The 16,228-nt window shown below is 41.0% G+C and overlaps 1 protein-coding gene across 1 annotated transcript in view; it reads right to left on the bottom strand.

Annotated features, from left to right (window-relative positions):
• Positions 1–2,081: 2,081 nt before the first annotated feature.
• Positions 2,082–16,228, bottom strand: part of LOC149802263 (uncharacterized) — a 48,013-nt gene continuing 33,866 nt past the window's right edge. Inside the window, exon 5 of the mRNA XM_089956911.1 lies at positions 2,082–4,520. Coding sequence (XP_089813037.1) covers positions 2,469–4,520 — 2,052 coding nt within the window. The 3' untranslated portion in view covers positions 2,082–2,468. The remainder of the gene's footprint in view (positions 4,521–16,228) is intronic.

The following is a 16,228-nucleotide window of genomic DNA, read 5'->3' as shown; positions in this document are numbered from 1 at the left end:
GTTTAATTTAGTAGCACATATCTATAGATATTAATTCCGAACCTATTATCATGACCAGTTTGGTTTTATTGTAGCTGTTTAGGGCTGTCTGTATGTCTATACGTATGTCGGTGCGCATGGTGGATCCTTGCAGGGTCGTCGTGGCCAATACAAGTGTGCCAACCCAATTTAGGATAACTGTGTGCTGTCGGTGCGCATGTGTGTGCGGGTGTCTCAGGCTGACGGTCTGTGTGTCGATATGGAAGATGATGTAACCATCAAGGCCATGCGAAGACGAAACCGCTAGTTTGTAAACTTGTACGCATGGTGGATCCATGAAGGGTGTGTACGGCCAGTACAAGGGAGGGCCAACCCTAGAATTCGGGAGAGCTGTGTGGTTTGTCAGTGGACACATTTGCAAGTTTTTCAAATATGTATGAATCATACGGCTGTACAAATGACTTGAGTCGTGTTTGTTTCAATTGTTTGTTTCAACTGAGTACAATTGAGTCATTTTGATTACATAAGATTATTTGAATCTTTATTTTGATTACATGAGATTATGTGAATCTCTTTCATTCCAAGAGATTATTTGAATCTCACTTTCATTTGAATCTTCTATTTTCATTCCATGAGATTACTTGAATCTCGCTTTCATCACATAAGATTATTTGAATCTTAGTCTTACATGAGAATACATGAATCATTTTTAGTTTACCAATGTGTGAATGTTTGGATAGAGTATTTGAATGAGACGTATGTTTGAATCGTGAAAGAATCACTGTATTTGTAATATATATATTTTTATTAATTCATTTTATAAATTTTCATCTTTCATCACATTATGTTGTGTTGTCATCACATTCTGTTGTGTTGTCATTCGATCCAAGCATCCTTTCAGGACTATCCTGTTACATCCTTATTCCATTTTTGATAGGGGTTAGTGGGATGATATCCATTTTTGAGTTCACGACCTTTATTTTTAGCTTCTCATCAAAGCGTTTGACAGTAGCTTCTAAAGGGATCTCCATGGGGATACCCGACAGATGTACTTCTATTGTCCTCTTTTTATCTTTCGTCGAATTGGTTCCGCATTTTTTAATCACTTTCTCCCTCCTACTTTGTAGTCCAAACAATACGTTACAAAGACCTAATTTTGTTATCACAAGAAATGTGTTTTAGAATTTCATGTTTTCAGATTTTTATTATGTTTGAATTAAGTAGAAAATCACATACCTTACAACCATTAAATACATACTTCAACCCACCAGGTCTGCCGATGCTCGATAGATTGGACCTAACCAAAATGTCCTTTATGTTCAGATTTATTTCATAACCTGTAAACAAAGTGTATGTTACAAAAGCATTGGGACAGTTTTTTTTTGTCAATTATTAACCTTTTCTAACTAATCCTCCGGAAAGCAATGAACAAGCGTCATGAAAGTTTTGTTCATTGTTGTTAATCTGGCGGAACCTCAGTATTTGGAATTTAACAATGCTTCTGAACGTATGTTGTAGACGAAAACTAGTTTTGGTGCAATCTCATTTTATTTCAAATATATCCTGGTCCCCAGATTACCACCATTTGTAAGTTATTCCCCTTGCATATTTTGCTTTATCTAAATAGGCTACACCTTCTTTATTAACATTAGTTGTAATTTTAATTTATTAGAAAACAGTACCTTTTGAGCCTCAGAAAATTCTTTTCTCCCATTCAGCAACAGAAACGTATTTGACCTGGAACAAACTTCTTCCTCACATGTATGCCTTATTAAGGGACACATTTTTCTACATTAATTGTAAATTTGTTCTTTTCAAAATAATTTCTCAGCAAACTTAAAATTTCTTAGTATGGGCGATTTGGTTTCATTTTTCTTAAGCATGACTTTCTACAATTAGCCAAACCATAATCATACTCGATCTAAATATCACGGCCGTCATGACCAGCTGTAACCAGAAAAGCATGTTTAGGTTTATTCTTTTCTCGTTTGTGGTAGTTGCTTCTTAATTAACGCCATGAAATAGGTAACAATGCTATGAAAATATTACGAATTTCCAATTCTGAAAACAGATATAACATCAAACTGATCCAAAGGCATAAAGATTGTTATGGTTGAGATGTATGAAAACATACAGACTGAAAAGTAGGTATGTAAACATCTAAAGCCAATATTTATTCAAGAAGTCTTGGATTAATTATGAACTTTTCAATTAATACAATATTAAGTACAACACCATGAAGTACTTGAACAAATACAAGGTAATGGATTATGCTACAGGTCAGTCATATTTATACAAGTCATCTAAATACCAGTGTCATTCATATGCATGCATTACAAAGCGTTATAAGACCTAATTACTTACAGAATCCATTGTTGTACTGCTAAATGATATATTAAATATAAATTTCAACATAGTTTTCCTTCATATCCAGGTCGTCCAACAGGTTCATCTGTGAATCGCGTAAATCAAAGCGTGAAAGATACTAATTATATAAGCTTGAACATTTTGACTTCATCTGACTTTTCTTCAGTTACAAGTATGACGTTATTCGTCTTATTCAAACATATGCCAATAGGTTTCTCGAGTCTATCATCACTTGACAGTAACACACCAAGTTGTCTCCCTGCAGGTGTTACTTGAATTACTGTTTGCGATTTTTTACCACAGCAATACAGGATTCCATTTTTGTCTACAGTGATTCCACACGCACCTTTTAAATCATCACTCTCAAACGTGCTTAATTCTTTTCCGTCCATATCCAATGTAACCAGTCTATCCTCGACCGTATAATAAATTGACTGTACGTCAGGGCTCATGCAAAGTGCATCAGAACGAGAGCTCTTGTGGTCAGGTACCGTAATTCGTTTGATTACTTTATTTGTGTTGTATATAAGAAATGTATCTTGTTTTCCACCATATATGTCTACAATCATGTTTGTGTGGTAAAAAGCTAGTCCATAGCATTGGCCGCCAACAGAAATACTACGAAGAATTGTTAAAGTACTGGCTACCGACACAATCTCAATTTTACTTCCACTAGTCGTAACGGCCAGAGTCTCGGTGTCCACGCTGCACATAAACCGCGGTTCATCTGTCATCTTCAGGTATGATACACAATGATACAATTGGTCAAATAGTTTCAGTTTCTTATTTCCATTATCACATAACACAATACGATCATCACTGAGGAAAATACCCGAATACATTTGACAGGTTACAAGGTCGTCCTCGAGTTTTGCGTTCCATGTTTTCAGCGAGTACTTTTGAGCGCGAGGCGACAGCACCATTGCTCTTTCATATGATGTGTCAGGGATTAATCCAGGAAGTTTCGAAGCCTTACTTAACACCTGTCCTAATGAACTTGACGTTTTAAAAACTCCCTCAAAATTCCTGTCCCTTTCAAATTCAAGTGTAATGTCCCTACATTCATCATCCACTGCGTCATATTTTTTCAAGTACTTCATAACTTGCTGAGATACTCTCGTTGTTGTCATGAATAATTTTGTGCCATCGTTTGATTTTTTCTCTTGCAATAATATCCTCTCAGATGTTTCTATGGCAGCTATGGCGCTCTTACATTCCACGATTTGATCTGATATAACCACCTCTTCTTGTTTATATACTTGCTCCAGTTCCTCTAAAGATGCCGTCTCCAGTTTATCGGTTAGGTCTTTAACTTCTTTACTCCAGTCCTTGATTGCCTGGGTTATTTCTGTTTTGTTTTCCTTGATGGATTTAAGATTGTTTAACCTATTTTCGAGCAATCTCAAAAACATCTGTCTCAAAGTACATACATTTTCCAATACCCTCTTTGTTTCCGGACTTTCTGCTACATTTGAGGATAGATCTTCGATTAAAATTAAATCTTTACAGAGCTTGTGATCTGTTATGGCACACTTACTGCAGCAGAGATCTTTGTCTTCTTGGCAGAAATACGTATATTTTTTAGTATGTCTTGCACACCGAAACAATCTGTCTTTAGTTTCACTCGAGCTTTGATTTTCTGGCATTGACAGAAGCGTAGTAGTGTGGCTGTTGCTCATTTTGAACTTTTTGTGACAATCGTAACATATCCTACAGAGATACTCCGAACAGTTGACACAAAACGCCGAGGCCATGTTGCTCTTACCGTCTGTCAAACATGGTTGGCAGTGAATTATATCATCCTTGCCGGAATGGTCCAGTGTCACACTCGACAAAACCATAGAATTAATGGGAAGCTTGGCAGCCCAGTCATCCAGGGTTTGGTCGGTGACCGGGGGAAGGGTGGGGCTTCTACATATGGGACACGTGATACTGTCTAACTGCACGCCCTCCTCTCTCATACTACGAACATGCTTACATATACATTTCTCACAAAATGTATGTAAACATGTCAATACCTTTGGTGATTCAAACGTTTCTAAACAAATGGGACAGTTCAACTCTTCGTGTTCATCACTACCCTTGGCTTCCGCCATTGTAGAAGTCAATATAGTCAGTGTTGCTATGTATAAGAAAATATAATGTTCAGTACAGATAACACTGAAGTGCCCCAACTGTCACTGCAAAAGACTGCTCGATATACACATTCCACCCTCCGAATACTATACCAACCGTATTAACTGTCATCTATACCTAAATCTTGAATACGTTCCCGTGTTTAAAAGCATGTTGATGTCTTCTACCTCACTGAGTAACTGTGTAATTTCTTTACATCAGTGGGGAGACGATCACGTGGTCTTTAATTCAAATATCTAATCGCAATCTTGCCATGAAATGTATATGCACGTATTGACCTTGACAAAGAGCGAAGCACTAGAATCAACAACGACAAGTTTTCACACTTGAATTAGAGATAATCTGTACAAAAAGTCATGTACGACTGAGAATTCAAGGGTAAGCAAAATATTAGAAACAAATATTGCATGACAGTTAACTTGAAGAGCTTTTATATACCCAGACAGGCATATAATGTGTGTATTAGTGGCAGTGGGAGCGTTGTAACTTTAATAGATGATGCAATATTAAGTTATTATTATTATTATTATTATTATTACTGTTACTACATTTAAAACCGTGCGATATTTAAAAAACTGTTAGAATTCACTGTCATTTCTTGCAATAACAGTCACGAGCATTTCATGTCACATTTATATTAACATGAATTGCTGAAGGATTTAGATGGCAAATTTTAACCTCTATGAGTTTTGCAAAGACTGTAGGTCGTGGTGAATAAATGTATCAATACGGGAGAGGGAGAGGGAGGGAGGGAGGGAGAAGGAGATTCTTTTTTTTTCCTTGTTTGAAAGATTATGAACGTGGAAGGACATACTAATAAGGATTAAAAAAAGAAATTTACTTTTAATATGTTATGTTAATGGACAGAGTCATCTAAGGGAAATTTAATGGACCGACAGTGAAATGGAATTAGGTCCTGTCTGCAATATATGTCTTGCAATTTCATGTTATCAATGTTAGGATTAAATTGTTAGCTTGTACTTGACATATTCCTGGATCTGCATTGTCTGCGGTGACATGGGTCACAACCAATTAAATAATGTATTCGCGCACGCTCAGACCACCCTACACGGATTTGATACTGTCAATCTCAGTGGCCCGCGCACACGTTACAGATTCGACCTCCAACAGAACTCTTAGCGTGTTGTGTACACGCGCGTGTGGTAAACAATAAACAATATCACCCTCAGGCGTGAGTCAAAAGAACGATTAGCATGGCAACGACTATAATTCATACAGAAATATATGCGCGTTCGCGATACCGTCAAGCAACAACCGCACTCAAGTAAATCTACGCGTAATGACATTTCTCAGCACACGATAGGCAATAGTTAGTGGCCAATATGACTGGTAGAGGAAGAACCCGGTATCAACCAGAAAAGATCCTCCGACTCCCAGGGAGCTACTGACAAGCTACTTCTCACATGTCCACATTTGTCAAGTCCGAAACTCCAACCCACTCCTACAAAGGTGAGGTGGCAGTGATCGGCAAAGGCGAGTGCATTAGACCACTAGACCACCTAGAACCCATGTTGGATCAAGAGCGTGTTTCATAATGCTATAACATTTCCGAAATAGGAGGCAACCACTAAGTAATGTTGTCGGGAGTACGGGCGGCAAAGATACTGACTGGAAAGCTTAACAAAAACCGCGACAAGTGCAACTATCACGGCAGCGAGCACAACAAAGAAAGATGTCACAGCCACATATAGGAGTGCAAGCTGCTGTGCAGAAAATACAAACTATCCACTAACTTCAACCAGGGTGCGAGATCGCTAGCAAACGCCAGAAATACTCATTAGTTCGCTGAGATTCGGCAACAATTTCACAGATGTCATCAACCTGGGCATACAAATCTGTTAACGATTGTACACACACGGGATCATGGAAGCGCCTGTATCTCGCACCATCTTACTTGAATTGATCGGGTACGTTTACCATATTTCATAATTGACAACACACGAATGCTCATATAAATTAATACTGCAGTATAATTCATCGTGGCCACGGCAAGCAGAAAGTGGCTGAAATTCGAAATATTGTTATGCACGATCACGGAGCCAGTGGGATCATCTGAATCCATGTGCACTCTTGAAATCGCGTTGTCTTGGTTGTGTGCGTAGTAAAGTTGACCAAATATTAATGCGAGCCCTTCGGCTGTTTACCGGCCAAACAGATTGCCACTGCCGTGTCATTGATCAAAATCATCATGGAAGATCCCGCGTCAACACCATCGAGTTGAAACACAATAATTCTCCTGACGGCGACAGACACCATATATCGACCCCTGTATTGTGAATATCGCGTTGGCGTTCGCCGTTAGTTTAACGTGTGACCCCATCGCGGGAAGATATCAGTCATCGCTGGGTTGTCAAGCGAGCCACGGGTACATTTTATACAGATTCTTCTTGGATGTTTCTCCGGGTAATCGGATTTCGGTCGTGACGACTAACCCGGTTTATTTTAAGTGTAACGGCAACACTATGGCAAAGCTGAGGTTGTCGCTGAACTCTCGATTTACGCGGGGAAGAACTCACGGTGAGACTGTACATTCCCGATCGGGCTGCTTAAACAGCATCACTTAAGTCGCCACAATTAATCATCGGTGAAAAAAATGAACATACAGTGACGATAGTGACTGAGCAGCAATGCCCTTACGTCAAATAAATTACTGCGTGCCAGTCCCGCGCCACTTACGGCAATGCCCTATGTAACGTTGTCGTAGAACTCTGTGGGATTTCGATTAACCCGGATGCCTAAGAGTAGTGAATGGGGATGGTATAGGGTCTATGGGACTTATCATTAAAAATACCCTTGGGAACATATAGGGTCTATGTAAATTTAACATGGAGAAAAATCGTGGGAACATATAGGGTCTATGGGAATTAACATGGCCAAAAACCCTGGGACAATATAGGGTCTATGTAAATTTAACATGGCCAAAAAAAACCTGGGACTGTATAGGGTCTATGTAAAATTGAAATAGGGAGGGTCTCTATTTTTTTTTTTTTTAAAAATAAAAAATAAAATAAAAAATAAAATAAAAAAAGGGGTAAGCAATTCAAAGGCTATCTCTTTTCGAGAAATATAGGGGCCCTGAAAAGGGCCTTTGGGTTTTCTTCTTCTTCTTCTTCTTCTAATTTCTTCTTTTTCTCCACCAAGTTCTTATTTTATCTCCTACACTCTTCTTCCCTTTCTTTTTTTTCTTCTCCTCCTCTTCTTTCTTCTTCTCTTCCTCCTCTTCTTTCTTCCTCTTTTCATTTTCTTCTTATTTTTCAATTTTTTCGTTCCATTTGCGTATTCTTATTCTTTCCTCTTCATCCTCCTTCTCCTCCTTTATCTCTTTCATGACACCACTAATCTTGTCCTTTGCTTTTCTTAAGTTATTAATTTCCATCTTTACACGATGGGGACTATAGGAATAATGGTCTTCAACGAGTCTTATTAGCATCTGTTCCATTATTCCTAAGTTGTCTAAAACGTCTTGCAAGGTTTGTATTTTGTCCATTTGGTTTGACGCCATCTTCTTTTTATTCTTTGCAGAATGGTTTGAACAACGAACACTGTGGGTTCTTATAGTGAAAGCGCGGACGTGAAGGAAAACATCCCCCTAATAACATAAAATTGATCTTACCTAGATCATGACCTAACATCGCGCGTACGTGAAGGAAAACATCCCCCTACTTTCTCATTTCATATAACCACAACTATACTCTCTACATACGCTAAGAATCAATAAATAAACCCATAATCTACTATTCACACAAACTTACTTCACCATTTACAAACACAAACTTCCTTCAACATTTGCAAACACAAACACACACACACAATCACATACACTTTCACTATTAAAAAAGAGTTAGTGTTTATTTTCACACTACTCTACCTACACACATTGGCAAATCGATCGTTATTTCTTTTCTAGAGTATTGGGTAGCCCTGAAAAGGGCTGTTGGTTTTTTTAAACTCCAGATGCACCTATCTAATGGTTGCACCTTCCTGGCCTTGCGCCACACACGCATCTTCTTCCCCAGTCTTCTTTCACCTTTCTTCTGGGGAGCGCAGAGGGAGGATGATTCGCTTCAACACCCCAATCCTCTGTCTCGGGAATATTGAACGACATCCTCTCTTCTCTTTTCTTTTCCTCTTCTTCCCTCTCTCTTCTCTCCTCCTCTTCTTTCTTCATTCTTGCTTCTTCTACGATAGCCTCCGCTGATAGTTCGTTTACTATGCGCCTGGCATATTCCAGGTGCATCTGGAGTTCTAACAGTTTCACTATTCTGCTATTCATTCTTGTGTTGATCAATCAACAAGGGTAGCTGGACTGCCGAGCGAGTTTCAATTTACTGAAAGCGCGGACGTGATGGAAAACATCCCCCTAAAAACATAAAATTCATCTTACCTAGATCATGACCAAAAAAAAACAACAACAACGCGCGGACCTAAAAGAAACACTCACTCACTTTTTTATGCTACCCATCACTATTTTAAAATTTTTTATAAATCACTTCAATAGACTATTTACATACGCAAAGCAATCCAATTTAACCCCAAATATACACCTCAAACACCAAAAAAGACATTATTTTAATCTACTATCCATACCAACTTACTTAATCACTTACAAACACAAACACACAAACACATACCCTGACATTTTTTTAAAAAAGAGTTAGTGTTTATTTTCACACTACTCTACCTACACACATTGGCAAATGGATCGTTATTTCTTTTCTAGAGTATTGGGTAGCCCTGAAAAGGGCTGTTTTTTTTTTGTTTTGCTATGGCATTCTTTTTTAGTTTCTAAGAATGCGATGTCCTCTGAGGATAGACTTTCTGGCGATAGGTCTGCTTCTTCGGAAAGAGAAGAAGAACTCTTTGGTGTCGATACGGCAATCGACAAAGCCTCTGTCAGCTTCAGGTTGCTGCTGTTGCTGCTGCTGTTGCTGCTGTTGCTGCTGTCTCTGAAGTCTGTACTTCTCTGTCCATTCTTCTTTCTCCCTGTTCATTTCTTCTCTGAAGAGCTCTTCTATCAGGTCTTCAGTGATTTTTAACATTCTCACATTCTCTATTTCTTCTGGCTTCGGTATCAGACTGTGTCTGACCCTATGCAAATTCACGTAGGCTTCGTTGAGCTTAGCTAGTTTGGAGCACATCTTCGTAGGAGGATGAGTCGACAATGGATGGTTAGACTGGGAACAAACCGGTTCTTAAAGTCAAAGCGCGGACGTGAAGGAAAACATCCCCCACACGGTTTTTCGAGCCGCAACGTTCATGAGAGGGATAGTAAGAAATGAAAGAGCATCAATCCAACATTCTTATAGCTAAACAAAAGACAAAAGCATTTTTTCAAAACACAATATTTTTTATTCAAAAATCACATAACACTAAACAACAACTCTAACATTTTTTAACAATAATCCAACACTATAACATCAAACAATTTTTTTCAAATCACAAACATTTTTTCTCAATGGACAATCTACTTTAAACAGGGCTGACAACGTTGTGAATGAAATTGTGATTTCCACTGTTGGAAATCATTAGGCCATTGATGGACACTACGTTTCCTAGCTTGAGACAAAAGATAAGCATAATGGTCACAAAACCATCGATCTACTTTCACATCGTTTCTAGCAGAAGAACGAGGATCGAAATGAGTCACTAAATGTTCTAAGGAATAGCCCAGGCTGCGATGATGCAGAAAATACACACAGTACTGTCCACACACCAAGGAATCTGTACCTTGTAATTTCACATTATTGAATCGGGTGGTTTGAGCATTTCTTCTCATAAAGTCGATGATATCGTCTTCCAAAGGGGGCAATCCGTACGAATCGAAATATTCCACACATCCTTCTTGAGGAAAGTAGACGGCTACCCAGTGGGTTCCTGGGAGATGACTGTCGTCCGTGTTGATCACGTAAGCTTGATGGTCTTTAGGTTTGCGATGAGGGAGTTCATCTTTAGCACAGACGACAGGATTCCAAGAAGCCGTATACGAACTGTGGTTCAAAAGGTAATAAAGTTCCCAGGTATCCATTGTTTTGTGTTTTCTTCTTCACAGGTAATAATAAGTCGTCAATTCGATCCTGACTTTTTGCTTGAAAATGTCTGACGAATAAACGGTTATTCGTTCTGTTTCCTCACTCTGATTCAGGAGAGCTTCGATACGATGGATCTCTTGAGTGGTTAATGGTGGACAAGAATGTTCACGCAAGTCTTTATACCACTGGTGCAACACGTCTTTGTTCGAGATGAGACTCCAAGCTTCGTCCAGATACTCGTCCAATTTTTCTTCTTGACTTAACATTAGGCATTTATCGTGTTGAATTTGACTGGGATGATCGTTTTGACATCCATAGCAATTTTTCTTGATCAATTCCGTCATTTTATCGACCAAGTGTTTGGCAAAACAGGAGACTAAATGGGCTTCTTGTTCTGGCCATCTCGACTTCATTATGATCACTTCTTCTTCTTCCACAGTCTCCTCACATTTCATGTCCAAAGTTTCTCCACTAGGTAAAGAGGGATAACAGTCTTCCATGACTTCTAGTAATCTAGAATGACTTCTCTCAAACTGTTGATTTCTATGGTATTGTCAAATTCTGCATACAGGATGACGTTCACTGTGTGATCTGGAGGTGGATTTGCAAACTGAAGTTCCACACGAATCTGGCCTGATTTTATAGGGTGGAAATGTCCCTCGTCGCTGCCTTGGTCTGGAGTGAAATCAAAACCCCACAAAGCATAGCCTCCTGCATAATCGTCGTACGAAATACCGTGACTGGTGTTGGTTCCTAACTGTCCCGTGGCTTCGTACAGGGACAAGTACGATCTCAAATAATTCTTTGCGACACCAAAGTTGAGCTCAAAGGGTCGGGTACACAAGGTCTTGCCGTCGCGACTGACTTCGATCTTGGACACATTGTAATGTTGAAACTCAAAAGGATTTTGATCGTGGGTTCCGTTGAAGGCTGAATTCCTGACGATACCAACAATCAAACGTTTGGGTAACTGTCCTTGGAACAGATGATCTTCGATCATAGATCGCTGTCCAGCAGGAATGGTGAACGTTTTCACTTCTACGCGTCGTATCGGATACTTGGCAGTCGTTCTGCTCAACGTCTGACTGACGTCGTTTCCCACTTTAGGTAACACTTCCACACGACGCACGTAAAGTCGGGCTTCTTGAATGATAGTTTTGTATTCGTTGGCATGGGCCATCAAATGGAAAGTGGCACTGCTACGATTCAGTCTCAGACGGATATCCACCCCGTTGAGCAAATACTTTTCTTGTAACCACATGTCCAAATGCAAACGATCCATCAGTTCTAAACTTCGCCCTTGCAGAATTTTCTTACGACGGTCGTTAAACCCCACATTGTGAGGATTATCATCTTCTGTCAGGACTGTGTCGCTAAACGTGCCTACACCTGCTGTGTCAGGTTTCCATACCACGCAAGCATCCAGATGAGTATTCTTGGCTTCTTTTCCGTACGTCAAGAGATTTTCCAAGTAGGCACGATATGGGTAAGTATCCATGCTGCTGCTGACCAGTTTGTTATTCAAGTACAAGTCCACTTCGCTAAATAAGGAATGCATGAAATTGTTGACAGGAGCTACTCTAGCATCGCCTCCTGGATTGGTGTTGTCCGTTTTGATCACTTTCACTTTCAAATACAGGTAACTGCTATTCAGATCGATGTAATCTTCGGGTTGTCCTTTGATTTCAAACTCGATGGGAGCTGATTCCGTCAAAGAGGAGACGGGATGAAATTCCACCCACTGGGATTCTTGCATGGTCATCATGGTAGGGGGCATGGCAAACAGGTCCAGTTCCGTCTTGGAACAAGCGCAAGACTCTCGGTGCATCATTTTTTTCTCTTTCTCAATAATCGAAAACGTCTAAGTCTCGAACGGTTCTTCTTTTCTTGGCCTTTCTCGCTTGAAGTCTGGTGAAAGGGTGTTTTCTTCGTCGTCTCTTTCTGCCTTGTCCTTGCTGAATGCCTGACTCGGTAGCGTGCAGGGCATTTATAGGTGTGTCTCGTCGGCCCAAAATGTCTTTACCCGTTTGCAGCAAGACATTTTTGCCTGCCCTCATGAAGGCTTCTTTAGGGTTTTGTTTGTCGATGATGACATTTTGGAGAAATTCTTTGCCTTGCGTCAGTGCCGCATCTTTCAAGGCGTGCAATCCGCGTGTCACCATCGGTTTCAACACCGGAGCCACCGCACGAAAGGCCGATTTCAGCATGTCTCCTAAACCGTGTCCTCGCTGTCGAGCAACCCCTCGGTACACTGGATACATGACTTACTTACGAGTCGTGAGAGAACCGTTTTCGAAAATGGAGTTTCACCGTGACTTTTCCTTTGGTGAATGAAATATTTTGTCCCAAATCTCCTTTTATAGCAATGTTGACCGTGTCCAAATACGACTTGCTGACCGGCAAATAGTGAGGATGGACAAATTCGCGGTGAACGTGATAAGTGTTTCCACCTTCCTCGTCAGCGTTCATGGCAGAATCCACTTTGAAAGGAATGACACGTAGTAACGGTACAGAGGTGTGTCCCACCACGTTATACTCCACCACATCGGAGTACACAAACATCAAATTCAGTCCTTGGTTCAGTTCTACCGGGGCACGAAATAACTTGCTAAAAGACTCGTTGTTGTAAACGATGGGTCATTCGTTTTTCTTCATCATGGCCATTCTCATGTCCATGTCTCCGCCCAACATGTCAAACAATTCAGGACAAAATAAAATGGACAGGATTTTACTCCCGTCAAATTTCATCAAGAAGCGACGAGCTGTTTTGTGGTATTCCATGGTGACACTTTTTTTGACACTTTCCAAAGCTTTCAGAAACACGACATTAAACCTGGAGGTAATGGTGCTGACCAAATGTTGACCACTAAAATAATAGCCTGGGGGAATGAACAAGTGATAAATGGTGTACTTTTGATTTTTTGTGCCAGGGGTTTTCTTGTCATATTTGCCATAGGTATCCAAGTACTGTTGCAATTGTTCGTCATGAACTTCCACATCAAAAACATTTTGATTGGGAAGGACATTGAGGACTTGGGTCGGGTGAATCATTTCTACTAAAGCCACTTCCCAATGGGCTTCGTGATCTAACTGGATGGCCTGAGGTAATTTGGCCGTGTAACAGCACAACGTGTTCTTGGGAAACACCTCCATGGAACTGTCACTGGGTAAAGTTAAGTAAAATTGGTTTTGGTGACTCATAATTCCAAATTTCTTTGGCTGTCCGAGGGGTTATTAATGGACGTCAGAGGCGTGTCTCCGCCCAAAATGGGGTTCTGATTGTGGTTGGAGTGGTGACTGGCACTGGCACTGGACACAACGTTCCCGTTCGAGGAGAATTTCAGGGAGGGATTGGGAAGCAGGTAACCGATGCAACTGCTCAATAAAATGGTCCACAATTGTTTGTCTCCTTGTTGCAAACTCAAATTGGCAATGGCTGCCCCGATGACACAATACACCACGAAGATTTGGCAGAAAAAGACGATTTGCGTTTTAGGCACACGTTCTCCACACCACACCCACAAGGGTTGTTTTTGTAAATCTTGCACAGAAGAACTGGGTGAAGAAGGACTGGTCGACGTAGCTGCGTCTGCTGTGTGAAAGGGCATGATGGTCACTTCTTCTTTTTATAGTCGATGACTTGCGAAGCGTCGATCCAAGAATCGAAACTGGGTGGATATCCTTTCCAACGTACTTTGACTTCTTTGACACGTCGTTTGCCCACTTTACGGGTTCTGCGTTCGAGAATGCTTTCGATGTCGTACACGTCGTCTTCTTTTTGGTGACACGTTGTAACTCGGGCAAATAAAACGTTCCTTTGAGCACTTCTCCGTTCATGTCTTCCAATTTATAGACGGTAGGATGACGGCCATGCACTCGTCCAGTGACGCGAAACAATTCGGTCGTCCAGTTAGGTAAGTAACTTTTGTCGAAAGTGCGTTTGGTTTTGCCAATGCGCACCCAATCTCCTACGGCCAACACTCCACTTTTCTTGGGGACAGCCCTCGTCGGGGACGTACCAAACAGACGCTCAAACACCAGCACTTCGTTGTCGGGAGTCACGTCTTGCGGGGCACGTCCGATGCTTCGATGGTAAGATTGGTTGTACGCTTGCACCAGGTGCGGTAAGATGTCGATGTACTTCAGAGTGTGGTGATGCGTAAAATATTTCCACATGCGTTCTTTCAAAGTGCGTTGAAAACGTTCCACGATGCTGGCTTTGGTTTCGGGATTCTCGGTGGTAAAAAAATGAATGTCACGTTTCTTTAATTCTTTTTGGAAAGCTTGGTTCAGAAATTCGGTACCTTTGTCCGTTTGCCATCGAAAAGGGTGACGACCGCTTTGTTTCAACACCTGTTGCAGGGCTCGCACTAACTCGCTGCTCGATTTGGAAGTCAAGGGTACGACCCAGGCAAATTTGGAAAAGACGTCGATGACACAAAACAAATATTTGTAACCACGATTGTAGCTGGCCAAGTGAGAGACATCGGCTAAATCGGCTTGCCATTGATGATCGATGCCTTCCACTCGGGTGCGACTTCTGGCAAACTTGTGTCGAATGGGTTTGTGTAAAGTGTAGGTAGCTTGTTCTTGTAACCATCGTTGCACTTGAGGTAAACGGAGACTTTTCAGTCGAGTTTTGGCAGCACGATACAATTTTTGAACTCCTGCGTAACCTGCAGGATGGGAGGGATCGTAGTAAATGCTGGCTAAGACTTTTTCCATTTTTTGTGTTGGTTGGTGTGTTAATAAGACACCCACTCTTGGAGGATGCTACTCTTTTTCTCTTGGGGTACTTTCTTGGATTGCAATGCTTTGCGTGTGCGGCCGGCAATAGGTGTCGAAGAGGAGAAGGATGTCTGAGCGGGGGATATCGGTTCTTGTTTCACTTCTGTCTTCACTTCTGTCTTCACTTTCTTTTTCTCTTGTGAGGAAGAAGGGGTGGCCATCATCTTTTTAATCCATCCAATTCTGGAGGTAGGTGGTGTTGTTAACTTGCGTACTTTTTCTGGTGGAGTTTGAAACCCTTCCTCTTCTTCTCCTTTTTCTGTCTTGGTCACGGGTACTGGTGGTACTGGTGCTGGTACTGGTGATGGTGCTGGACTTTTCATCAAGGTCTTAAAATCTTTCAAAGTGGGTAGAGCTGTTTCGTCTAAAGCTTTCTGGTGAAAGAGTTGCAGTCGTTGCAAGAGTTGACCGTACTTTTGCGATTTTTCTGTTTCGGACAAATCTTGGCGATCCATCAAGGCCTGCAATTCGTGTTGTAACTGGGACATCTCGCTCAAATTGGGATTGGGAGGTAAATGCGGGGTGCGTTGTTCTTGCCACCGATGGTATTCCATCCATCGTTTGTAAGGCACTAAAGCTAGTTTTCGTCCTTCCATGGGGTTGTCAGGGGTCGATTCTGAGATCTTGGGACTTTCGAAGGCCTTTTTATCTTGCTCCCACCAGTCCTCCCAACATGGTTCTCAAGACTCCTTTCAGAATGGGGCCTAGCAAGAGAGGCAAAATGCCTCCACGTTGCACTAACATCTTCTTTTTTTGACGAATGGGAATTTTCTTTCGAACCATTTGGCGAAGAACGTGACGATGTTTGCTTAAGCATTGTTTCTGGTGTTTGGACAAAGGGATCGTGCCTTTCAAAACGTTCAAACAACATTCGCACACGGTATCGATGACCTCTTTGGAGGCCGTTT

This window comes from Sinohyriopsis cumingii, chromosome 4, assembly GCF_028554795.1.
Source record: "Sinohyriopsis cumingii isolate HCF-2022 chromosome 4, ASM2855479v2, whole genome shotgun sequence".
Classification (NCBI taxonomy): Eukaryota; Metazoa; Mollusca; class Bivalvia; order Unionida; family Unionidae; genus Sinohyriopsis; species Sinohyriopsis cumingii.
This window is presented reverse-complemented; position numbering and strand designations above follow the sequence as displayed.